This window comes from Platalea leucorodia (assembly GCF_965183815.1).
Source record: "Platalea leucorodia genome assembly, chromosome: 2".
NCBI classification, from domain to species: domain Eukaryota; kingdom Metazoa; phylum Chordata; class Aves; order Pelecaniformes; family Threskiornithidae; genus Platalea; species Platalea leucorodia.
In genome coordinates, this window is record NC_138824.1 from 85553334 (window position 1) to 85579395 (window position 26062).

Below are 26062 nucleotides of genomic sequence, written 5' to 3' on the forward strand. Positions count from 1 at the left end.
GCTCACTCCCCCTCCCCGGTGGGATGGGGGAGAGAATTGGAAGAGTGAAAGTGAGAAAACTTGTAGGTTGAGATAAGAACAGTTTAAAAATGGAAATAAAATAAAGTAAAATATAATAATAATAATAATAATAATAATAATAATAATAATAATAATATACAAAGCAAGTGATGCACGATGCAATTTCTCACCACCCACCAACCGATGCCCAGCACATCCCCAAGCAGCGGTGTCCTCCCCCCCTGGCCAACTCCCCCAGTTTATATGCTGGGCATGACGCCATGCGGTACGGCATAGCCCTGTGGCCACTCTGGGTCAGCCCCCCTGGCTGTGCCCCCTCCCAGCTCCTTGTGCACCGGGCAGAGCATGGGAAGCTGGAAAGTCCTTGACCGGTGTGAGCACTACTTAGCAACAACTAAACCGTCAGTGTGTTATCAACATTATTCTCATAGTAAATCCAAAACACAGCACTATACCAGCTACTGGGAAGAAAAATAACTCTATCCCAGGTGAAACCAGGCCACTACCCAACATTAACTGAGAAATCCTGAGTTCAAGGACTTTGGCCCAGAAGAATCAGGTTTTCAGAGGAAGATGAAGAGGTATTTACTTATCCTTACTGTGTAATATGAATAAAGAATATAAGAATGTAAACTAACATTTTCTACAGTCATATGTGCAAATGATGATTATGTGAGTACAGAAAAAAAAAAGAAAAACCTATTCAATCAAGAGTAAATATTATTTTGAAAACCAGTAATAAGGAAATTACCTGTTTTAAGGAGGGCTTGGGTATTAAAGAAGGCAACTATTAGACGCCATACTCTCCTCCCTTCCCCCTTTTATTATTTTAATTGATTTAGAAGATGTCAATCTATGCAAGTAATCAGAAAGAGTCATGCTATCTTCTCAATATAAAGTTATTGGCTACTTGGCACTCAAGCTATTTCTTCTAAATGCTTCTCCGTACCTTAAATCAGACACACATCTTCAATGTTTTTTGATTCCCTAACATCTGCTTGCATAACTATCGCTAGGTTAACCTAAGCTGCCTATGATAACACATATTCAGGAACTGGCTATATTCTTTTCTCTTTCTTAGTTACCATACATTATTTTCTGTATTATCCTATACTAAATACTACAATTAACCTTGACTTTTGTACTCCTAAACAGTAACTTTACAGCAGTTTAGTTTAAAAGATTTCACGAAGCCCGAGATCAGTGTTCCTACCTTTGTAGGCAAAACGTACACCTAGCGATACGACGGCATCAATTCAAAGTGGGGAGGGGAGGGGAGGAGGAGGCGGCTGTTGAGGATTACAGCATAATTCGATACAGAGGAGCACTAGCTAATCTTGGCTTTCTCCACTTACTTTTCAGCAACTGTTTCATTAGTTCTGATCTGAATTCTCTCAGTGCCAGGAGGCACACAAGGCGCGAACATCGTTCTTCCACTTCGATCGGTCTGCGGCTGCGTGCTCTGGAGTCCCAAGGGCCACAGCGCAGTCTTCTGTTGGTTTTTTCCTCAAGACATGACCGATCCAGTTCCATCTCCTCCTCCTCACTTCATTACTGATTTTCTCCATCTCCGAGTTGATGCTCGTCGTTTCTGCAACTTTTTTTATTCTTTTTTCCGGGAGGAGGCAGTTGGCCTCCTGCCCAACCCCCATGACTTGGAGGGCCAGTGGTTTTTCTGTCAGGGTGGCCTTCCCTTAGGCTGCGTTGGTTCGCGGCACCTTCTTCAATCCTATCCGGTGCACCCTCCAGAGAGGGATCCCCTATCCACCACCCAGGGGACGCGCCTTCTAGCCGTGCAGCCCCAGCCGAAGGGTTTCATTAGTTGGCGGTAGGATAACAATACACCAGGGACAGTATTTGGTCCACTTGTAGGTGGCGTACTCACACTTTTAGTAAAACAATCCCTATGCTGTTGCACATTATTTCCAACACTTTTGTGAAATCGGTGCCCTATTTTGGGAAGAGGTTTCCGCTCACTCGCCAGTACTCTGGTTAACAGGAGTAGTCCAAAGATGTGTTACTAGGTTGCAAGTGGTATAAGCTGCTGTTAAGGGGATGGAGCCGACAACCACAGTGGGATACAGGGTGCCCATTACTTCTGACCCAGTCACTCAAGTGGAATACAGTAAGAGCGGACAACCAGACCAATGGCTCTTAGGGCAGCTTTTAAGATGTTTTCAGCTAACAGGGCTAGCAGAACCATCCAACATCTTTATGAATACTAATGTCAATAGATGCACCCATACTTTTTCTTTTCCAAAGTGGCTAGGGCCATTTAGGTGCCAAGAACCAAATGTTCCATTAAAAATTTCATAAGCCACAGGTTCACTGAGAATAAGATACTGCAGGTCCTTCTGGTTAGGCTAACAGCTGCAAAAGTCTAAACGCTACCTCTCCAGAGCTTAAGAAGCTATTTCCCAAATCTAGGGAAACCTATCCCTACACACACTAACAACTGATCTCTGGCTTCTTCCTTTTCATTTCTATTCAGGCTCCTACACTGCAGCCAATGAGCAGCAAACCGTGGGGTTACATTGCCAATCTGAAGATCCATCTCTATATATTCCGTGACACCTTACGCAGTTACTTAGCACCGGCTACTTTGTCCATTTTCAGCAAAACCTAGGATCTAGCTGCATATCGTTATTTGCTCGAGACACCCAGGTCCCTGTGACTGAGCTGTTGCGAGACTCCCTCTGGTCAGCCGCCTGCTGCAGCAGTAGGTAATTTACACCCCAGGCCTGTTCCAGAGCACTTTGACAAGGCAAGCGGGGACAGTCGCAGTCTGTAGGTTCAGAAGAAGGCAAGGTCTGCCACACCTTTTCAGGGTCTTCAGCTTCTCGGCAAGTCTTCAGGACAACAGCTTTAACCACTACAGTTTCTGTATATGTCTCCAGTTTCAGCCATGAGCAGGGGAGATCTTTCCACTGGGTCAGGTAGCAAACGAGTAAAATTCTTCTCAGAAACCTCGTTATCGCATCTTTCCCCACCCCATCCCGCTGTCTGCTACAATTAGTTTTAAAGCCTTGTAAGTCAGAAGCTGTTTCCTCAAGCACCTCGCAGCGCTTGGCTTTCCTCTCTAAGCACAGAGGCTAAACACCGTAACTGCAGAGCCCTGTCGCTGTCTTGAGGGCTGTCACAAAGCCGAAGCCTCCCTGACAGCGGGTACCACTGAGAGCGGAACGCATAGAGCCCACGCGGGGCTGGGTGTCCCACGGGGATCCTCCAGCGGATCTGCCGCTCTTTGCTGTACCTACTACGTTTGGGGACAGCAGTTTCCGTCACGTATTGCAGCCAGTGACAGGCTTGCACTTCAGCCCATACTTGTATGCTTGAATCAGATTACTTTTTAGGAAGAAGGTGATGTACTTCAAAAACCTTGAAAAAAACATCTTAAGTGTTTGCATTCCCGGCAATAATTACTGCAGACACCGGGCACCTCAGAGTCCCTGAAACCCAGCGACAGAAACTCCTTCTACCGAGAAGCTGAAGCAATCTGCTGGCTCTAATCTGCCAAGGTTGGCTTGGTTTGTTGCTTGTCTGCTCCCTCCAGAGGCCAAGCATGCAAGGGCATTTTCCTGATGATCTTCCTCAACCGGGAATAAAATTCATTAACTTAACCATAAAGAAGAGCAGGGCTGATTAAGGAATATAGATGCTAGTGACCGTGTGTCCTGGTTTCAGCTGGGATAGAGTTAATTTTCGTCTTGGTGGCCGGTATGGGGCTGTGTTTTGGGTTTAGGATGAGAACAATGTCGAGGATACACTGACGTTTTGTTCTTGCTAAGTAGTTGCTAAGTGGCGCTCACAGTGGTAAAGGACTTTTCAACTGCCCATGCTCTGCCGGGTGCACAAGAAGCTGGGAGGGGGCACAGCCAGGACAGCTGACCCAGACTGGCCAAGGGGCTATTCCATACCATATGGCGTCATGCTCAGTATATATATAAGCTGGGGGAAGAAGAAGGAAGGAGGGGGACATTGGGCATGATGGCGTTTGTCTTCCCAAGTAACCATTACGCGTGATGGAGCCCTGCTTTCCTGGAGATGGCTGAACACCTGTCTGCCCATGGGAAGTAGTGAATGAATTCCTTGCTTTGTTTTGTTTGCGTGCACGGTTTTTGCTTTGCCTATTTAACTGTTCTAATTTATTTTACTTCAATTATTAAACTGTTCTTATCTCAACCCACGAGTTTCCTCCCTTTTACCCTTCCGATTCTCTCCCCATCCCACTGGGGGGGAGTGAGCGAGCGGCTGCGTGGTGCTTAGTTGCTGGCTGGGGTTAAACCACGACACCGTGGAAGACACTCCCACACCATCGCAGCCTAGACACAGACTGGAGGCACTGGACTGGAGCTACCCACTTACACAAGAGGGACGAACGTGCCTGCAAAATACACTAAGAGTACTTCAAAAGAGAATTTACTGATAGGTAAGTGATGCAGTAATAGGTCTCTTAACTGTTACCAAGTCTCTTTCAGCTTCTGATTAAGCTTTCCTTTCTTGAGCTGACAGCCTGGATATAAATAAAACTGCTGGGCAAGCGTCCTCTCTGTCTACAAACACATTGGAGAAAACATGAAGAAAAGCTAACTTATATGATAGACAACACGGTCTCATCTATATGCTTTTTAAAGTATTTTTGTCCCACCAAACATCTAAAGGAAAGGCTGAAAATATAATCAGTATAATTAAAATCTCTGGATCCCAAGTGTGGCCCAGGAGCAAAGCACTTGAAAGGAGCAACAAGTCTTTAGATGCTTCTAGCGGTACCCTGCTGCTAGTACCTACTACTTAGGCGGAATTATGACATGAAGGTACTCACTATTTCCAGCTTGCCTCTCTATTTGGTTGAGATGATTGTATTTTACAATCACAAAGTTGATCTTCGGCATTAAATTTGATGGCAAGATACAGCACAAGCAACCTGAATTAATCAATAGGGACTCTGAATCATGCTTGATTGTGATTAAAAAAAAAATAAAGGAAAAGCATCCTCCCTGCTCACCTCTTCTCCCTCCTTCCCCAAAGAGTATGCACATCCTGAGAAAAAATTCTGAAGATGCGTTGCTTTGTGTAAAAATGAGAAAGCACTGCCAATGACTGCCTTCACAAAAGCCAGCGACAGACCTCAAGTTTAAAGGGACAAATAAAGCTGTGCTCAGAATACTGCATGATTATTTCAGGTAATACTTTCCTCTTCCCACACAGAAGGCTGCACTTACTTTAACTTCCAAGCCCTCGCTTCTGTGAAGTGGTCAAACTGCCTAGATTGCACGGTGTTCACAGACAAAAACCTCGGCTTGAGTCCTCTACTGAACCACAGGATACAGGTATCCAAGTCCCACAATATTCATGTCCAGTAACAGCAAATGGCTATGGCTTAGATTGAAGCTTGCTCAACAGTCGGAGCAGGCAACACCCCAACTCACCTGAAAACAAGGCTTACCTCATCACTGGAGGGCCACAGGGCGCCGCGGTGCCAGCGTTCGTTCACAACCCAGACGTGCCACGAGTCCCACCCGCTCATCGCGAGGAAGCCGTCGGGAGCGCAGCCGGGTACCACGCCGAGCAAACTGTCACCCTCCGTCACCAGCTCATTTTTATTCATGGACATCACTCAGATCACGGAGCAATCGTTGTGCCAGCCTAACCGCTACCAGGTTCTACACTGTCCACTAATTTACTTCAAGTATCTACATGTATATATATGGTACCATACATACGTATGGCATGTAGCATATGTATGGGTGGCACTAGCACATAGTACCACATATATGCATAGTAGCAGAGAGTGCACAGTCATATGATGGGAGCTGTCAGTAGTAACAAGTAAATGGCACAGAGCTCAACAACCACAGGTTACCGGCTCCTCCTCCTCTTAGCATAAGGAGAGTTTTTTTTTTTTTTTTAAACCATATACTTTTTTCCATTAGTGCATCTGGACTATATCTGCTAAAGATTAGTGGAAAAGCATTAAGGCTGTCCAACCAAATGCACAGCTGCCCCTGTTACAAGGTGACGAAACAAAGATTTGGAACAATGAACAAAAATCACATTTCAAAGTTTTAATCACGGAGAAGACCTCAAAGTGGGAAACATCTTAGAGAACACAAAGGTTACACTTTTAGCTGCATGAAATTAATTTCTGAATCCCTACTTTCAATTTTACACTATAGGTAAAAAGCCAGCAGCAGTTCCCAAAATTAAACAAGAATTATTAAAAATTTGTCTAGAAAATACTCCTACAGATGGAGCACCTTTCACGGCTTCAGTCAGCAATCCTGCAATCCTCCACCTGGCAGCTGCTGTTCTACCACTGTCCTTTGCATGGAGACACTGAAAAGAGAGCTACTTGTGCACGCTGTTTCCCCCCCCCAGAAGAAAAGAGGAGCAAGAAGGGACGACATAAAGCTGCCTAGATTGGACTGTGACAGGAGCTTTAGCAGTGGACAGAGGAACAAGATGAGGAAAGGTATTCAAGGAAGGCATGTAAGTAGCATGTAAGTAGAAACCAGATGGTGTTGAGCCAGAGCATTAATAAGAAATTAACAGTTAAACAGGAAACGTCCTTAAGAACTCTGCAGAGTTTAGGCTGAGCCGGACATGAGACTGGGAGCAATAAAGATTGGAAGGAACCTCAGGGCAAACCATAACCAATTCTGCCAGGAACAGAGAGTTTCATCTTTGTCCCACAGTTGAAGTCTCTGTTATACTGGAGAACTCTGGTATAGTGAAGCAAGTTCCTTGCAACAGCAGTGCATTCATTTGTATTTCTCCTTACCACTGACCACGCACTTTACATTTTTCCCACATGTACAAGATTGGTTTTGGCAAGGATAATTTCCATAATATCTGTATCTTCAGAAAACATTCATTGTAATTTAATCATTAACCTTTCTGCTAGCACAACAAAGAACAGACACCTTCTGCACTTGGACCTCAAGATCAGTTTTGAGAGCTTTTAACCACTTTCAGAGCTGCTCATAGTCTGCTTAATGTGTTGAGGAAACCGATGAGCTAGGGAATGAGGTATAAACCTTATTCTGAAACATTACAGCATTTATGTTGTTGCTTCACAACTGAACCTTATAGGCACACACAGACAGCAAATTCATATACTCTAAGATCAGTGGAGTAAGAATGCTGTATTGGTAGTATCTTTTCCCAATATTTAGCAAGTTTTTACAACAAATATTTAAAACCCATGAAACATTTGGCAAAATTACTTAACACTAAGAAAACATTATCCCCAGAATAAGCTACCAGTTCCACGTAAGGAAAATAGACACCATAATGAAAGAAAAAAAGTAAAAGAGAAGACATTTTCGTAAAAGGTCTGGAAGTTCAAATCTAGCACAGAACTCCTCCTTAAAAATCACGTAAAGCAACGAGGCCACTCCATATTTAAAGCCATTTTGTTTTTATCTATTGGGGTAGTCACTTTACATCATACCAAAAAGACTGTATAACGAATACAAGTGTCAAGAATCAGATTTTTATGGCACAAAAGGAAGTTTTCCATTAACCTGCTTTCAGAGTTGTTAAATACATAATTGAAGACAAAGAAACTAAGGCTACCACAAAATAATATTTGCATGATGATGTTAGTCTTTATTCAGCTTCTTGACTGACTCCTCCAGTCTGAAGGTGGAGAAGAATCTTTCCATTAGTTTGTTTCAGTGATTTATTCTGGATGAAAAGATTCTTTTCCTACGTTTGACACAAATTTGTTTTCTCATTTATATTGTTATTCAAAGTTCACATAAGCTTTAATGTTGTACCTTACAATGTATGGAATTTAAGATTAAAATAAAACTCTACTCTTAACATAACCTTTTCTATAATGTAAAAATATTCTACATGTTTAACATATCAAGAATGTTAAGCATTCACTTTGGGGAACAACTATTTTGCGTATTTTTCAGTACAAACCCAACTGTTCATGCTGTGTATTAACGGATCCCTGTTTAGTTGGGTGCCACCCAGTGTTCATCTTCTGCAACTACAGCTTGGCTACTGTACTTCCAACACAGAAGAGCTATGCATACAAGACAGTTTTTAACAACTGCAAATTTGAGATGCTGCTTACTTTTTATCTTTACTTCTCCCCTACCCCTCCACTGTGGCAAATTTACATCTTTGAAATAATGCGTGTTTTTAATTATCAAAATCAGTATAAAAATAGCAGCATGCTACTAGACATGGAAAGCAGATTCATCATGCATTATGAATTTAAATGCAGATTTCTGCCTTCCTTTTATATTATCAAAATCTTTTTAAAGTTAACATCAAGGCAAGGGGTATAAGGACAGACACTGCATAGTATGATTTGAGACTAATCTGAACTGGGTATTTGTATTTAATCAAAATCCATGATAATTACAGGGTAAACAATTTTTATTTCAAAATACAAGTTTAACTGGAATTGTAGTGATGAAAGCAGAAGAGGGAAAAATGCAGTCTTTTACAGCCCATGTCACTGTATCTCACTTACATCCAGAGGTAAAAGCTCTAATTGGTGAAGAGACAAAATATTTGTGGCTTTTCATTGAACCTTTGTGATAATCCAGCATTATCCATTTCTAAAGAAATATAAATACTTTAAAACAAACATTGAAAATAAATCCTTTTGATGTAACAAACTACACTCTTTACCGAGAATTTTCAGTCTTCTTAAAAGAAAGGGACTTCACCCAAAAAATAATCGAAATATCAATGTAGAACCATCCTTGGAGGAAAAAAGTCGGAATGTAAACCTCTGTTCCAAATTAGATCTGAAAAGCAAAAACACCACACCATGTATTTAATTCACATGCATTTTTCATGAAGCAACTCTGTCTTTAAGCTATTTTATGGTTCAACAGGGGACGTCCTGAACTCAGTACAGTACTGTGTTTGCCTCAGCTCATATCCTGTTTTCTTAACATGTGAACAGCTACTCTCCTCTTACATCCCCACGACTGTTATGATACTATAGTTATGCAGGTGAGCCGTTCTGCCAGTACAATTACACATAAATAGTACAGACATAAGTTAGCCCAAGATTCTCAAAACCAAAACTGAGTTTAAGGGTAACTTCCCTAAGTAGTGACTATCCAAATTAATTTTGTGGCAAAATGAACGGTTTTCTTAACTATTCTGACAGAAACAATAAAGGAAAGGTTCCACCAAGTCTTTCACATTAACTACGACCTTGGAAACCGCGCTTTATTCTAGGTAGACTAGGATGATCCTCCGAGAGGCTATTCACATTTTCTCTCTCTATGTCTTTTCCTTTCTCAAAGCGTGACATTGATGTTATATTGCATAGCTAGCAGAAGCTTAAAAACAATCATAGCTGCTCACTTAAATACATCATCTCACACAAAGATCCATTAGCTTGCAAATTTTATTCTTTCAATATTCCTACAGCTACTTATCACTTTGACATCTTACAATAGCTTCATTATTAAAAGCACGCAGTACTAGAAAGTATTTCTAGCTTCATTAAGCTAAATCTTCAGTAAGCTCAAGCACTGACAGGTCCAAAGTGCAATTTTCAAAAGTCTCAAAAAAAATTCATCAAGATTTTGATATTTTTAAAGTACTTGATCTAATGCATCATATATTGAGAACCTCAAAAAAAGTCAAACTAATGTAAGCATTTAAAGAGAATTAGTCATATTACCAACTCAGAGAGAGAGAGAGAGGACTAAAAAGATGAAGAATTAAAACATAATAATATACTTAGAACAGTCTATCCAATTAAGTTAACTCACTGGCTCAGTAAGTTACTACTTATCCTCTCAGCCAGTTGACCCTGCACACATTCATCTCTCAACTGCAAAATAAAGTCCACCATCTTAGAAAACAATTCACAGCAGATTCTACTTCTGCAATTTACTATATAATTTGAATTATAACAATTTTACTACTACAATTTAAGAGTGTGCGTGGTCAGTGACTACGGCTTAGTGATAAGCAGTAGCACAACTGATTGTGACAATCTGTAAATTCAGGATTACAGTTAACTTTAGTAACTACTAAGATGCAGCTTTTTATGATTTTTATGTAAATAGAAATGGAGACTTAAAGTCCTTGTTTTTTTAAAAGCACAAATCCCTCAATTATTTCTGTAGTTATTATTAGATAGTGAGGTTGTTAAAACTACAGAGGAATCAGGAAGGTGAAACCCACATGTGTTCATGCAGTTCCCCAAAACACCTATATAACCTGTGACCTGTTCCAGCAGCTGGTATCCAATATAGTTTGCATCAGCAGTTTATGGCTCCCCCCGTCTCAACTGACGTGGCCACAGCTGCCCTACATGGCACAGGAGCCCATCAATCTTTGGCCTGCTCCCCGAGAGGCCTTTCTAGCCTACTGGGCAGGGGACGCAAAGAAATCCTACTAGTCTGCTAAACCTTCCTGTATCATCTACTTTGGTTTCCATCATGAGCTTGTTGTAAGGAGCTTACGCTTCAGAGAGCGGTACTGAGGGCTATGCTCAGTTCCTTCCACATGAACATACCCAGCTACACCCACGTACGTAGCTGTCGACTCGTGTCACTGCAACTCCTCGCGTACACAATCATTTGAATGGACGCTGCTATGTAACTCTCGGTCTTTGGGGTCAAATGACTTTGATTTTCTTTTAGGCATCTTAAGGGTAATGAGAAGACTGCTCTCCATGTATGTTTTAATAGTATGACACTAAGCCTACTATTTGCTTACGGGTCAATTAGCGGATGATTGTAGGACAGAAGAGAGAACAGAAAGCTGGTAAGCACACACCCACACCACTTTCCGAAGCAGTCCCTGAAAAGGTGAGCTATTCTGAACATCGATGTATTATTTTACTTGCTCTAAAACAAACAAACAAACAAAAACCAAAACCCAAAACCAGCTTGTTCCCAAAGATGACAGTTTCAAGCATATGATACAAAATAATTGTTTACTACTTACATCATCAATATCTTCATCATCATCTCCAATATCATCAAACTGGATTTCATCATCATCTCCAGGACCAAATGTGTCTGTTTCATTGATTTTAGCTAAAAAAGAATTTAGAGAAGTTAAGGAGCGCACTCACACCAAGTCAAGATAGACTGAATATTCTTGTCCAACGCGAACTTCCGATTTGAAGTGAAAAGATTCTTACCATGTTCTGGAAGCTCCCCATATGCTTTCAGACTTCTGGCTTCATCTGCATTGTACTTTAGAATAACATCAGCCTTGTTATCCTAAATAAGAATTTATTAGAATTTATTAGTCATCTATGAAGAAAAAAACCTCCCTATTAACCTTGGCAGATTAGTAACACCTGTATTATTTATAGAAGAATAACACCTATATTATTTACAGAATAAATAACTGTTCCTCCTCCCCCTCCAGTTCTTTTAAATGTGAACTAAAAAATGCTCATTTGTAGAATATCTTCATTTCTTCTGGGTGATAACTTAATTTTCTCCTATTAGAAGTAATTTGAGAAGTTCAATTTCATGCCTTCGAAATTAATCTTTCTTCAGAGAACACACATAGTGAGGTGTTTGGTGGTCAGTCAGAAAGTGTCAAAACATCCTAGTTTTAAGTAGTTTAATATATACAGTAAACGACAGTGTCTTAAATGTTTACAACGCTAATGTGCATTTCACAAGCAGAATCTATCTTCAAACAAGCGATGACACAACACTAACATTCATGAAAAAGCATTTACCTAATGAAAATTTGACGACTATTTTCCATTAACCTTTACATTAGGCAAAATTATGCTACTCCATTTTTGGAAATTTAATTAGAAACTAATCACTGATCAACTGGCCTCTTAAGGTAAAAGCCTAAGCATCAAGGCTCCAAAATTCTGATTACCAAAAATTCTGATTATCATAATAAAGTGTTTGGTGCTTGGCTCAATCTCCCTTATATCACAGGATGCAAGCACTGAACAGCTACACCTGGGAAAAAAAGGTCAGGTGTGATGCCAATAAGCACCTTCACTCACAAAGTCTCAGGGTGCAATTTAGAACAAGTTGAACCAGGATTTGTCATCTACTCATGACAATCTTTCTGTAATACAGGGAAACTAAAAGTCATGATTTAGCATAACTAAATACAAATTCAAAGGAAGTTAGATGTGAATTTCCTCATGATACCTGCTGCAATTTAACATTAAATAAAGCTGTTTGTAAGACATTCTTTATTGGCAAATTACACTGAATTTTTACCTGGTAGTCTCTTAAGCCAACCAATATAATATCAGATGTATTTATCCAAACCTGAAAGAGAAAACATATGTTATATTGCAGGAATTCAACTTTTGTTGTATAACACAAGAGTCAAACAGCACGTTTAGGTTTACTGAGAGCCATGAAACATTTCACTACAGCCACCATTTTCACTTTCTAACCAGTGAAGTGGAAATATCCCATTTCACATTTCAACAGCAAAATCAAGGGCATAAATACTCATCGATATATTATTTCACACATTGCAGAGCTATTACTAAAGCAAATCAAACTTCTTTGAAGAGCTTCTAGCCAACAAGGTGGTTAAGTCATAACTTCTGAGAAAACAGAAATAATGCATCAAGCCACTACTCTGTGACCTGAGCTCCACAAGGGCAAAAATGAAAGAAAAACCTGATGAAGGGGGTGATGGATAAGCACAGTGAAGAGCACAAGAAAATGAATGGAGTTGTTTCTAGTCCCTGACTATGCTAATCAATCAAACCAAAGCCAGAAGCTGGCAAAACAGGACATGTTAATTTAAACGCACAAAATAGTTCTATCCCACATCAGCTTGATTTTTTTTGGAGATGAAATATATTTAAGTTGAGATTTCCTTTCTTTCAGACATGAGGGAGAGATAAGCAATGCTTTCTGTAGCAAGAAATTAATTCTGCAGCACCTAGCATTTATCTATGTACATTCTCCATTACTTTCAACAGTTTATTGCAGCGTATTGCAGGCAGCTAGCAGGGCTCACACTGATACCAAGACAGGTGCATTCACTGGTCTCCAAAAACAGACAGGTGGAATAATCCAGAATGAACACAGTGAACGTCTGTTTTTATTGGGAACAGACTACCTGAGAGGACCTCCTCCGTACCATACACCAGCAGAGGTTAGAAAGCTGTAACATCTGACAAGGGCAAGAGGGGACACCATCTAAAGATGGCAAAGTTCAGAATGCAGACACGTACACCTGACTTCCCTGAAGGTACAAACTGTTGCAGATCAGCTTTGCTCAGTGTTTTGGGAACTGATGAAGTGGACAATGAAATGATGGCATCTGAGGTGCCTGTGGGAAGCCAAAACCACCCTTACTGAACTATTCTCAGATAAGTCACCCAGTGAGAAGATGGTAATTATTCAGCTCCTCCCCAGAACAAACGAAGTGGAGTATCAAACCCCAATTCTTAGTCGTTTGGGGAAACAGCATACAAAAAAAGGTGGCTTTGGACAACCTTCTTACACCTTTATTTTCCTGTGCTGGGTGCCAATCTTCATGTTAATGGAAGTTCTCCTGCTAAACTAAGTACTGATCTAGTCTCAGACATAACATGCTGATTTTCCAAATAGTCATCAAGTTCCCCATCTGCAATTAGGGAGCTTCTAGTATTTAATATACATCTAAGTTTCTAAACCATGAAAAGTTAGTATTTCATAAGCAGCCAAAAATATCCCCCCCGAAATATACACATCCAAAGGCAGCCTTTTAACCACAAGGTTCACTCACAAGTCAAAGACTGCCTATTTTTGTGCTGGCAATATAAATAGAAGAAGAAACTAGTTTACTATAAAAAAAGAAGTTTAAGATATTAAGTACAGTAGAAATATTAACTTTTGTAACAAACTACATAGGTAAATTTTTACAATTACATATCATGCATAATGCCACTGTTCTCTATTGCAATGCTTCAGAATTACCTTTTTTCTTAGTTTCCCTCTAATATGACATAACCTCTTCACACCATCAAAACATAATGCCTCCAGTCTTCCATTACCTAACATCTTGATCACCTGGGCATACTCTGAAAGAGACGGTAACATATAGCAAAACTTCTAAACAAATACAGCTTCATAACACAACCAGTAACTTTTGCCACTGTAACCAAAATTTGCTGTAACGTTTTATCAAACATGAACAGCTGAGAGGAGCTTTGATCAGCCACACAGGCTCCTGAATGTATCACAGTTTTTGTATCGTTGTTGATGTTAACATTTTCAAACACTCCTCATTCTTGGTTGCATCTATGCTTCTGTTCCCTCTGAAATACTTACTACAGATAATTTTTAGAGTTATCAAGTCACACTCAGAGTTTGAAAGTTTATGAAAGCATCACAGAGCCCGTCCTAATGGACAAGGTTGTCCCCCTGTACTCGACACTGGTGAGGCCGCACCTCGAGTACTGTGTTCAGTTTTGGGCCCCTCACTACAAGAAGGACATGGAGGTGCTGGAGCGTGTCCAAAGAAGGGCAACGAAGCTGGTGAAGGATCTAGAGCACAAGTCTTATGAGGAGTGGCTGAGAGAGCTGGGGTTGTTTAGCCTGGGGAAGAGGAGGCTGAGGGGAGACCTTATTGCTCTCTACAACTGCCTGAAAGGAGGCTGTAGCGAGGTGGGGGTCGGTCTCTTCTCCCTAGTAACAAGTGATAGGACAAGAGGAAACGGCCTCAAGCTGTGCCAGGGCAGGTTTAGGTTGGATATCAGGAAAAATTTCTTCACTGAAAGGGTGGTCAGGCACTGGAACAGGCTGCCCAGGGAAGTGGTTGAGTCTCCATCCCTGGAGGTATTTAAAAGACGGGTAGACGTGGTGCTTAGGGCCGTGGTTTAGGGGTGGACTTGGCAGTGACAGGTTAACATTTCTACTCGATGATCTTAAAGGTCTTTTTCAACCTAAACGATTCTATGATTAAGTAGATTTTGCTAGGGAGTTGAAAAGGATTTTAAGTTTTACAGGTGCATCAAAACCGACTCCTTTTTTGCTTACAACTGTCACAGAATATCAGAAAGAGCTTAAAAAAATGAGTTCAGTGGTCACTTCTTTTACAGTGATTTAAGTCAGTACTTTCCTAGTATTTCCAACACAGCAACTGATTAACTGCTCACTAGGCAAGTACTCGCATATATGTGAGCAACCACAAGAGTGTGACACACAAGACAGGGTAAGCCAAAAGGGAAGTGAGCTCGCTGTCACCAAAAGGCAGGGGAGAAGGGAATCCTAGTCATCACCCCCCAGCTGAACACTCCCATGGCTTACTTCACCTGACAACATCCAAGTAAGGACCTTAACTATTGCTCCTGTTTTAATAATTGTTAAGACATACTGACCCAGGAGCCAATTCAACCAAACCACCAGGGGACAGTGGAAGACCAGCGAGGTGTACTGTTCTGCCAGGACAGTGACTTTGGAGAGCTCATCGAAGGATCCAAGAAATGTTACAGTCAGTATAAAACAGAAAGCGGGACTGTGCATCCAAGAGACAGCAAACAATTACTGGCAAGACTGAACTACGTCAGCTAAGCTAGCTGCTTACAGACCCCCACACAGAGCCACTCAAGGGATTTCTAGGGAATGTTTACATACACACTGTATTACACACTGCATCACAATACGGTCAAGGAGAGGCAAGCTTCGTTCTTAAGTGGTGAAGCTATTTAAAATTTCCCTTTTCCTAATGTCTTCCTCCTACACTCAATGTGTCATTTAGTATTCAAATACAACCCCAACAGGAATACATCTCTTTATTCCACAATAACTTTGTATTTCTTAGACATCCAAATGTTTTATTTGTGTATCACACTTCCAATATACGTCACTTAAAATATCGGACTGAAAACAATGACATTGCTATACTATAGTTGAAAACTCACCTTGCCCGTCTTCCTTGAACACTAGTTCTCTTTTTTCTGATTCATTCTCATTCTTACCTCGTCGCCTATTTTTACCTCCTTTGCCTAAATTCAAAGGGGGGGAAAAAAAGAGCATGTGTTACTATCTGGGAATACAGTGAATGAAATAATCACACTTATGAGGATTTCTGTGCTTGTTCCCTATATGGCTGTTTTGAGTATCTGTCGTGGTTTAACCCGGCAGGCAGCTAAAAACCACACAGCCACTTGCTCACTCCCCCGCAATGGGATGGGGGAGAGAATCAGAAAAAAGGTAGAACTCGTGGATTGAGATAAAGACAATTTAACAGGACAAAAAGGGAAGGGAAAAGAAATAATAATGATAAAAGAATATACAAAACAAGTGATGCACAATGCAATTGCTCACCACCTGGTGACTGAGGCCCAGTCAGCTCCTGAGCAGCAGCTGTGTGCCCCCCCAGCCAACTCCCCCCAGTTTTTTTGTTCAGCGTGACATCATATGGTATGGAACAGCCCTTTGGCCAGTTGGGGTCAGCTGTCCTGGCTGCATTCCCTTCTCAGCTTCTTGTGCATCTCCAGCCTCCTCGCTGGCAGGGCAGTATGAGAAGGTGAAAAGTCCTTGACTTAGTGCAAGCACTGCTCAGCAACAACTAAAACATCAGTGTGCTATCAACGTTATTCTCATCCTAAATCCAAAACACAGCACTATGCCAGCTACTAGGAAGAAAATTAACTCTATGCCAGCCGAAACCAGGACAGTATCCTATCCAGATCTAGATTTTGTGCTTAATCATTTTTAGCTCTAAATTTTTAACTGAGTAGTAACATAGCAATTAAATGATTAGAGCCTCCACTATTTAAGATGTTCTGGTTCCTCTGGAGTGACAGTAGCCTTCAACAAGGATTTGCACAAGATCACCATTTTCAGTTTTTGTGACCGCTGCTACCAAATACCTCGTAAATAATGGTGAGATAACCCGATGCACATAACCACCAAAAAGCAGCAGAATAACTTGAGGAGTTATGGTCGTGCTGAAATCCTTGAAATACTCGGAGCAAAGCTTACGCTCCAAGCGAAGATGCCCTTTTAAAAAGGCACACACGTGGCAACAGCGTTAGATGCTCTTCACGAGGACGCAGAAGAGCAGCTCATACTTCCCTGCCCTGTGAAAAAGCTGCTGTTCCCTTCTTCTCTTTTCCTTCTTTGCCTTCAGGCAGCGGGGTGGGGGGAAGGGGAGAAGCAGCGGTCCCCAGCGAGCGCACGGAGGGGCACGCACACCCGGCCGCTTCCCCGGCGGCCGCCCCCGAGGGGCGGCGGACAGGGCCGCCCCTGACAGCCGAGCCCCGCCAGGGCCTCCCCCTCCCGGCCGGCCAGGCCCCAGAGGCCTCCGACACGCCGCTGGGCCGCGTACCACGGGGGCCAGGCCGGGACCCGCGCCCGACAAGGGCCGGGAGCGGGGCGGGGGACGCGGCCCGGGGGACCCGCCGGCACGGGGGGTGGCCGGGAGGGCTCCTCCGCCCCCTCCCCGCCCCGCCCGCGGGCACCAGGCCGCGGCGGCTCCCACGTGAGAGGCGGCGGCGGGCGGTGGGAGGGGGGGGGGCGTCCTCAGGCCTCCCCGGCGCGGCCGCGCCCGGGCCCGGCCTCGTCTCTACGGCGAAGGGACGGGCCGCCGCGGAAGGCCCGGCGGAGGGAAGGGCGCTTCACCTTTATTCTTGGGCATGGCGCCGGGCGCTCCGCCGCGGGGGGGCTGCGGGCAGGGGCGGCGGTTGCGGCTTCAAGCGGCTCCGGCGAGGCGGAGGCGGGCGGCGGCTCCGGGCGGGATCGGCGGCGGCGGCGGCTCCTCGCGCGGCGGGACCGGGGCCGGGGCTGCGGCTGACTCGTGCGTTCCGGCCGCTGGCGCCGATCCGACCCACAGCGCCCCCTGGCGCGCGGGCGGGCTCGCCGCCTGCCGGCAGCGCCGCCTCTGCGCATGCGCCTGGCCCCTTGCTGGCAGCCCGCCGGCAGCGCCTCGGTGGGCGTCGTGATCGGCGGGCGCCGCGCCATTGGCCAGGGCTCCGCGCCGGGCGGGCAGCGGCGGCCAATCGGGGGCGCCAGCAGGCGGCTGTGGGCGCGAGCGGCGGCGGCGGGCGGCGCGGCGGGGCCGGGGAGCGCAGCGGGGGCCGCCGCCTGAGCGGGGCGGGGCGGGGCGGGCCGCCGGAGCGCCGCCGCCCGGCTTCGCGTTTGGCTTGTTTACAACACCGCCCCCAAAGACCCCCCCCCGCCGGCAGCCCGCCGCCGCCCCGTCCCTGCTCCCCGCCTGCAGCCGCCGCTCTGCCCCATCCCCGCGCGGGGCCCAGCGTCGGCTTGGGGCGCGGCAGCGGACGGGCACTGCCGGGGCTTCTCGGGGTGGGCTTTAGGGAGGAGGAGGTCTCGCCCCTCCGCCCGGCGGAGCGGGCAACACCCCCCACCCAGCCTGGGGGAACCTCACGGCCCTCGGGGGGGGGAAAACGTTGCAAACGTCACTGATGAGCCGTTACAGACGGGGCGCACGAATGTGGGAGAGTGACGTAGGGCAAGACGGTATCATCGGCATCCCGTGTTACGTCGACCCCCCGTTCTTACTTTACCGTGCTTCTCAAGGCTCACAGACCACCCCGTTTACTCGAAAATTCATTTCAAAATGCTTTCGGAGAGGCAGGACGGAGCCTCGCGTGGGCGCGGGGCTGCGCGGGCGGGGGCAGGGGCAGCCCCGCCCTCTGCGCGCCCTCGCCTTGCGTCGCGCTGTGCGCTGCCCGCCGGCGAGCCTCTCCGCGCCCGCCTGCCGCCGCCCCGCGCGCGTTCTGTCACAGCTACCGTCACGTCACGTACACTATGCAAACTTTTAAAAAGCTTCCGTCTTTTCCCGGTTGCAAGGCCGAAAAGAAGGACCGTTGTAAGCTTCCAAGTTGCGTGAGCTGCTGAACCGCGTGGGCATGTTGTTAATGGAGTGCTTATGCATACGTTCTCATTTTTCAAATGTTTAGATGTTCATTAATAATCAAATAGGCCTCTATTTTCAATGTCCAGAGCAATGCAGGCATTGCAAGTATTATTTGGCAGCCTCCCTTTAAGTTGTACTTTACAGTGGACTGGAGTCTTTACAGGGTATTAAAATAAAACATTCTTGCGCTTTGGTCTTGCTGTGTCCTATATTGGGCCTATAGCATCTACTGAATACAAGTGTTTTTCCTTTGGCTCCCTAATTTGCCTTAATAATAGTGATCTGACTAAAAGTGCTGCAATATTGTCACATTTTCACTGACAAACGCTTGCTTATTAAAAACTCTGGTTGGAAATGCACACTTGGTATGCTGCAAATGTGGCATCCAGTGTTAGTGATGAACAAACAACAACTTTTATAACTGGGTAGAACAAATGATTAACCAAAAAAGCACCTTTTTTTAAGATGTTTGAAAGTTTATTCATAGTAGAAATTTCAATTTCTTTTGAAGACTACAAAACCTGCCATTAGACAGGAGTACAAGCAATGATATCTTTCCAGAACTGTTCATAGTTACATCTGGAACAGTTCTAATTACACATTAATAGCATGATTAGAACATTTCCTAGATCAGACTCTGAATAAAACAATCATTTAAAGTATTCAGTACAATTTTTTTTTACTAGCATTTCAGTTCTACGACAGCAGTGCCAAGCATCTAACAGATGCTATTGTAATGGTCTAGAACAAGGTACAATACCACTGATTCCCTGGAACAGTACCTTAGACTCACTTACATGCCATGCTGAGAAAACTAGTATAAAGTATGATTGTATAGAATTGTAGAAAAATATTTTATCTGTGATTTTGTCCTTTTTTTTTTTTAAAAAACGATTTAAGTAGACTCCCCCTCCCCCCCCCCCAGGTTGCAAAATAATTACATCCCTCCTAAGTACACCTTCCCTTTGATTAGGTCAAGAGTATCAAGATAAAGCTAATCATTTACATCATTTTCATAAGTGAAAATTCATCTATTGACCATTGCTGCTTACTAAGGACCAGCACACTTTGAATCCTTTCCTTCCAATAATAGAAAAGCACAGCCTTAGTTGGTACACCACATTTACAAAAGCAAAACACACACAAAAAAATCCCAGACACGTAAATCTATTTTCTTATGCCCTTGTCTCTTTAGAAAAAAAGTTTTAAATATTCTCTTGAAAAACTCCTTACACGTTTCATTCAACGTTATAGTGATTATGAATAAAGAACTTTGCCCTTACTGGATACAGATGGCATTTAATGAGTATTGCAACTATGCTCTTCCCTCTGTTCTGTCATGCTCTTGAGCACAGTAAATGGTAATTTCACACTAAAAAAAATAAATCATGGCCTACATATAGAAAATTCACCTGTATCTGCAGTTCTCCATTTTTTCCCTCTATGACTCTGTATCCTAGAGTCAACTTGCTATGCTTTGCAGACCAAGAAGCAGTCCAGCAATGAATTTACACAGTGTGTCTCATATACTCACATTCTAATAGAAAGGTGCTGGGATTCAAAGAAGCATTATGTGGGTTTCTTTATAGCTTCTAACAACTGCAGCTACAAAAACATAAAAGTAAATGTGAAAGCTGTGAACATGGATCCAAAACAGGAGGTAAGGTACATAAAACCACCTAAGTCTAGCCTGTAAAATATACCTTTTGGATAGATGGGCCTTTTATACCTTGGTAGCCCTTTATACCTTGGTTGAGGAAGGAACTTAAAAATACAGTGGAGCAAGGCTTCAACACATTCCAGTTAGCATGTGCTGAACTGCCCTGTTTTACTAGCATTTAAAATGTTCATCCTAGGCTGCTATATGCATGACGTACTAGCAACATCTGTAAAGTCTAGACTAAATTAACAGCATACTTGACAATGTAGATACATAAGAAGCAGGAGTTAACTTTGCTTTGCTATTTGGCTAAGGACCCGTGAGCTTGAGGGCCACAAAATATGGCTAAAATAAAACTACTGAAAGTACTTTTCCATTACCACAGATACTGCCAACAGTGAAGCAGCTTAACACTTCCTCCTGTTGGTCTGTTCTTTGCCAGGTACCTATATATACACACTGAGAACACACGAGAAATTCCTTCCTGAACTGAAATGCTATTATTGACACACTGGCAAGTACTGTCATCCCTTTATTGCAACAGCATCCCTTTTAAATCTCGTCTGTTGACTAGATATGGCAATCTTCAGATTAACACATTTAAAAGCCACTCCAGAAGGTACGGTTTCTAGATTTTGATGAGCCTGGCTTGCGGCTGCTCACAGAGCTGAAAATACATTTTCTGAAAGGTAAGGTTTTACTGACTTCCTCTGGAACTGCAGACACTGTCAAAGAAAAATTAAAATGGTCTTTTTCTGCCTCTAGTTAAAGATGTTTCTTGAAGGAAGGGTAGATGCATCTGTACAGCTAAAGGGAACATCAATGCTAGAGCACCAAGTAAGAGAAAAATGCTAATTGCTTGGAAGAGCTGTGTTCAAATTTCCGAGATCTATGGTAATTTAAGAATCCTTGTTCATAAAACCAATTCCTTAGCAATTATATGACGGATTAAATATTTACCGGATTTTTAAGGGCAATAAAAGTGGGATCCTTTGCAAGTCTAACAAAGGAAGCTTCCCCAAGGAACTCGGAAAAACCTGTGGCAGAAGGAACACTCTCACATTCATTTAGAGCAAATCTGTGGTATCACAAAGATGATTCTCCCTTTTGACAAACCTCTGATGATTTCAGGGAAGATAGCAAATTAATCACCATAACAGAAATTTAATACCACTAAATCAAGAAAATACCTTCTTATGCAAAACACAAAATTGCACCTTATCGTTTTTAAATTGTATTGTTCACATAGAGCTGGTCACCCAGATCCATATTTATTAAAGCTTGAATTCCCAATAGCCATTTTCATATCTGGAATGAGTTGCTGTAGCATACCATTTTGGTGGAGCGGGACACTCACTGAATTCAAACACATTCCAGTGGACCTTCTCATGTGGGCAACTGGATCGTTCAAGACCAGCCATCAAGATGTGCCTTTAATTACTTAAGACACCGAGAGGCCAGAAGTATTAAAAGTTTATATTAGTATTTAAAATGAATCTTTCACCCTCATCACAAACTTGCCTCCATCTGGGGAAGAGTGAGAACACTCACCCTGAACAGCTTTGTTTCACCTGACTGGGACAATACTACTTTCATGGTAAATTATAATGACCCTTTTCTAACCCCTGACAGATCTGGATGACTCTCCTCTCGTTTTGCTTTGGCTGTCAATTAAAATTACCAGAAAATAACTGAGAGAAGATTAGATCCATCAGTTTTGCAACTGCAGTGAAGGCAGTTTAAACCTACTTTTTGCAGGCTTCTGCTTATTAGTGGACAACATGTTTTGCTTTATCTTCAATGCTGCCTTTCTACTTATAATGCCAACATTCACTGAACAAATCCTTTGCAGCTTAAACAAAAGTCACAGAATAGAGACAAAATATTAACAATGGATTATAAGAATAAACAATATAGAAATGTCCTCTATCAGAAAGTATTTAGCAATGATTCCTGAGTCCAGAGATTAGATGGGAGAGAATAAAAGGGAGGGGAGGGGGAAACAAAAGACCGAGTGAGATATAGAGCAAGTTATATTTTCTCTGGGTTATATTACCTATTGTAAATATAGCATGGTGAGAGATCCACTGCTTAAATTTTGAATACTATAAACAGTATCCTGATTTTCATAACATGACATGCAGCGTCAAAACCATGGAAATGTAGAAAAGACATAGGCAAGGAGAAATACATAGTCATAGTATTACATTCAATAGCTGTTTAACAGTCAGGCTTCTTTTAGAGCTGTCCAACAATACTGATTAATCCAGGTGAACTGTTTAATCAGACTTAATTGTCAAAATGATTAATAATATCTAAGTAAAACAAGGCATGTATACATTAAAGAAAACAGCACAGAAACGTACTGCTTGTGAACTGTTTACAAAAACATACAAAATGTTGGATGGCACAAAGTATATAGTGCTAATATAAACAGATTGTTTAAGCTAAGTGCTTAACATAAACTGTCCGTCTCTACCTGTAACAAAGAATATCTTAGGGGACAAAAAATATTCCTTATAAAAATAATGCTATGTGGTGCAGAGTGCTTTATTCAGTGTATTTTTGACAGAGGTGGCGTTCGTAATTCTTCTGGTTTATTCAATTGTGAACATGATCGTTTTCATTGTGTTTCCACTTGTCACTCCATTTGAAGCTCCAGTAAGATCAGTAACTTGCCATCAACAGTTTAAAGCGAGAATAGATGAAAGCAGTAGCAGCAGCAGGAGCAGCAGCATTATAGGTACCAGCTGGGACAGAGTGTGCTTGCAGGTATCTGTCAGATATGTGCTACCTGTCGCCATGATTTGTGCTATCATCTTATGCCATGGTACCAAATATCTGGTTGAGGTCACTTCACAGGGCTGTTGAGGTAATTTTTTTTATACCTCTCCTCTGAGCAAGAGTAGAACGGCCGACTGGCTCCAAAACTGGTGACTGATTGCGATTCAAAGCAGAGTAAGTTGCTGCCATCGCACCCTGTGGAGCAGAGGGGAAAAAAAAACCAGGAGAGTACGTTTTGTCTGACGCACACGTTAGAGATGACACAGTGCTAAGCGCCAGTTTTAACTTCCAGTCTACTTTCATCTACAAAACAGAAACGTACCACTGCATTACTCAAATACCAGCAGTGTTTGGAGTGAGCGTTTTTTAGGGTAATAAATAGTTTTCAGATCAATCTAAAGCAGCTTTACTTTGCTTAAAAAAGCAAACCCAGATGGCTGAATTAAGTTCTCTCTCCATGCTTTGTGAAATAGTTGGGGAATGAAACCCCATCAGTGGGCTGTCTCTGCTTATCGCTTATATAACTCTTTCAATTTTCAACAAAATATTTAAAAATCGCCCACATTATTCAGCACATGAAGATTTATTTAAAAAAAATGTTAGAAAGTTGCGAGCCGTGGGATCAGAACTTCCCCCTCTTTCCACTTGTGTTTTTGGATGCTTGAAATTTCTAATAGGTGACTCAGAGAGAGTGTTAATTATATTCTTCAGATCCCTTTTATGTTGCACGACAGAGATTCTTAGATGTAGGATTGAAGGCAGGATGGAATGCAGATAAGTAGAATTCAATTATTTTTGATTTCTCTCAGCTTGTTCAAAGTGAAAAAGTTTATCAGGGGCAAAACTAGATCGTGTTTCAGACAGAATGCAGAACAGTACGATACCATATTAATTAACACTGCCTTTTTGACTTCTTTTTAGCTTATAGTGTGATCATGAAGTACACTGTTTTCTTTTAGTCACTGACAATTAACCTCCTCTGAAACTGTAAAATTAGCTAAACTATTTTTCAGCTCATCTATAGTCACCTGACAACATTTTCACTATCAAAAGAATGATTTCTTCTATGCCAGTTTCTTAAGGAACTTAAGCCTCCCAGTGTCAGTCAGTCCAATACATTTCAATCCTAAGAAAATGAAAGTCTTTTTCAAATGTATTAGATTTATTCTCCCTGTTATGAAATCTTATTACATATTACAAGTTCACTTCATGGATTAGTGCAACTCCCAGTCATAACAACTTTTACATAGTATTTAGAGGAAACACATGCCACAGTAACTCTTTTTTTTTTTTTTTTTTTTTAAATCCTTTAGTTTACACTAATTTTGGCTAATCAGCAAGCTTAACAAATATCTACTTACCTTCACTAAATGGGGAGCATCCTGCCTGTTCAGCTGGTATTGAGGCAACTGGTCACAGTGAACTATCCACGGGTGACTAAGAACTTGGGCTGCAGTCAATCTTTGATGTGGGTCAACGTGAAGCATTTTTGAAACAAGGTCCTGTCAATAATATGCAAAGAGTCAATGCAAATAAAACTTCAGCTTTAAAACAGATTACAGTTCAAAACTGAAGATTTTAGTGGTATAAAAATATGTTCACAATGTCAGTTTGAAACAGCCAAAAAAACTGTCCAGCAATGCTAACACTGTATGTTTTAATTATGTGACTTAATGGATGTTTGGTAACACAACAGGAAAGTATCCAGTTAAGTGAGGCAAAATACACAAACATAAAAATATGCACATTGGGCTAGAGTAGAGCAGAGGCCCCACTATACCAGTATTTTACTTTTAACAATGACAAATAGCAGGTATGTAGAAAATGAGTATTGAAAAAGGAACGACTGAGAAAATAGAGATGATCCTTCCCTTTGCATGTTTCCCCAGTGTCTAACAATCTTTCAACAGTTGTGCAAGTTGAAGGTTGACTTTTAGTACTCCTGCTGGCCACAAACATACCCTTAGTGATTTTTACCTCATCCCCTCTGAACTAATTTTGCTGCTTATACTTTTGTTTTTCTCCCTTTCCCAAACATCCTCCATAGTTGTTTCACAATTAAGTTGTGAACCACATGAACAGAGATTTAATTTTGTTTGGTTTTTAACTTCTGCAGAATATATTAATTGCATGATTCCTGATTTCCCTAATAAAATCATATGAGAAAAAAGGAATTAGTCTTTCCTTCTTTGTATCATCAGTGAAATGATCTCTTTTGTCTGTCATATCAGTCAACTCTGCTGAGATGAAACACACTGTATTCTATTTACTCTCTTTACAGGGAAGTGGCTCTTGACATCTGATCGGATTTTCACCTTTGTTTGGTACATCCTTTTCTACTACCTTTTCAACTTCTATTTTATGTTTTTCAAATTATGGCAGTGAGAATTGCATACAACACTCAAGATGTTAAAAACAAATTTATACAGCAGCATAATATTTTATAGATGACTTTAGATGTCAGTCAGTAAGGGTAAAGCATAAATAACATTTCTACAGTAAGCAATCACCTGTGGAGAAACACACTTAGTTGACTACAACTGGATTTAAAATAATTTAAGTTACATTAGCAATACGGGACATTGTCATATAAACATTTGTTTTGCAATTCAAATTAAGAATTTCAACATAAAGTTATTATTGAAAAGGAATCTAAGATTTCTTCATAACTGATAAGGTTTTTGGTTCATTCTAGAATCCCAAGTGCAACTGAGCAGAATGGGACTGAAGGAAGAAAAAGCTGATGCTACCAGATTCGTGTAAACACGTTATTCTAACAGG

At 42.1% G+C, this 26062-nt stretch overlaps 2 protein-coding genes across 8 annotated transcripts in view; both read right to left on the reverse strand.

Moving 5' to 3' along the window:
- Positions 1-5337: 5337 nt before the first annotated feature.
- Positions 5338-17746, reverse strand: EIF1AX (eukaryotic translation initiation factor 1A X-linked). Its single transcript, XM_082304749.1, has 7 exons — positions 17583-17746; positions 15878-15961; positions 13932-14035; positions 12228-12278; positions 11165-11246; positions 10966-11057; positions 5338-8795 (listed from the first exon to the last, which is right to left on the reverse strand). The coding sequence occupies exons 1-7, from the start codon at positions 17596-17598 to the stop codon at positions 8790-8792; spliced, it is 435 nt and encodes a 144-aa protein (XP_082160875.1). The 5' UTR covers positions 17599-17746; the 3' UTR covers positions 5338-8789.
- Positions 17747-20653: 2907 nt separating this feature from the next.
- Positions 20654-26062, reverse strand: part of RPS6KA3 (ribosomal protein S6 kinase A3) — a 78611-nt gene continuing 73202 nt past the window's right edge. For all 7 annotated transcript variants that reach the window (XM_082304316.1, XM_082304313.1, XM_082304312.1 and 4 more), the window contains 2 exons: positions 24643-24783; positions 20654-23476 (listed from right to left, as the gene is read on the reverse strand). In XM_082304316.1, coding sequence (XP_082160442.1) covers positions 23354-23476; positions 24643-24783 — 264 coding nt within the window. In that variant the 3' untranslated portion in view covers positions 20654-23353. The remainder of the gene's footprint in view (positions 23477-24642; positions 24784-26062) is intronic.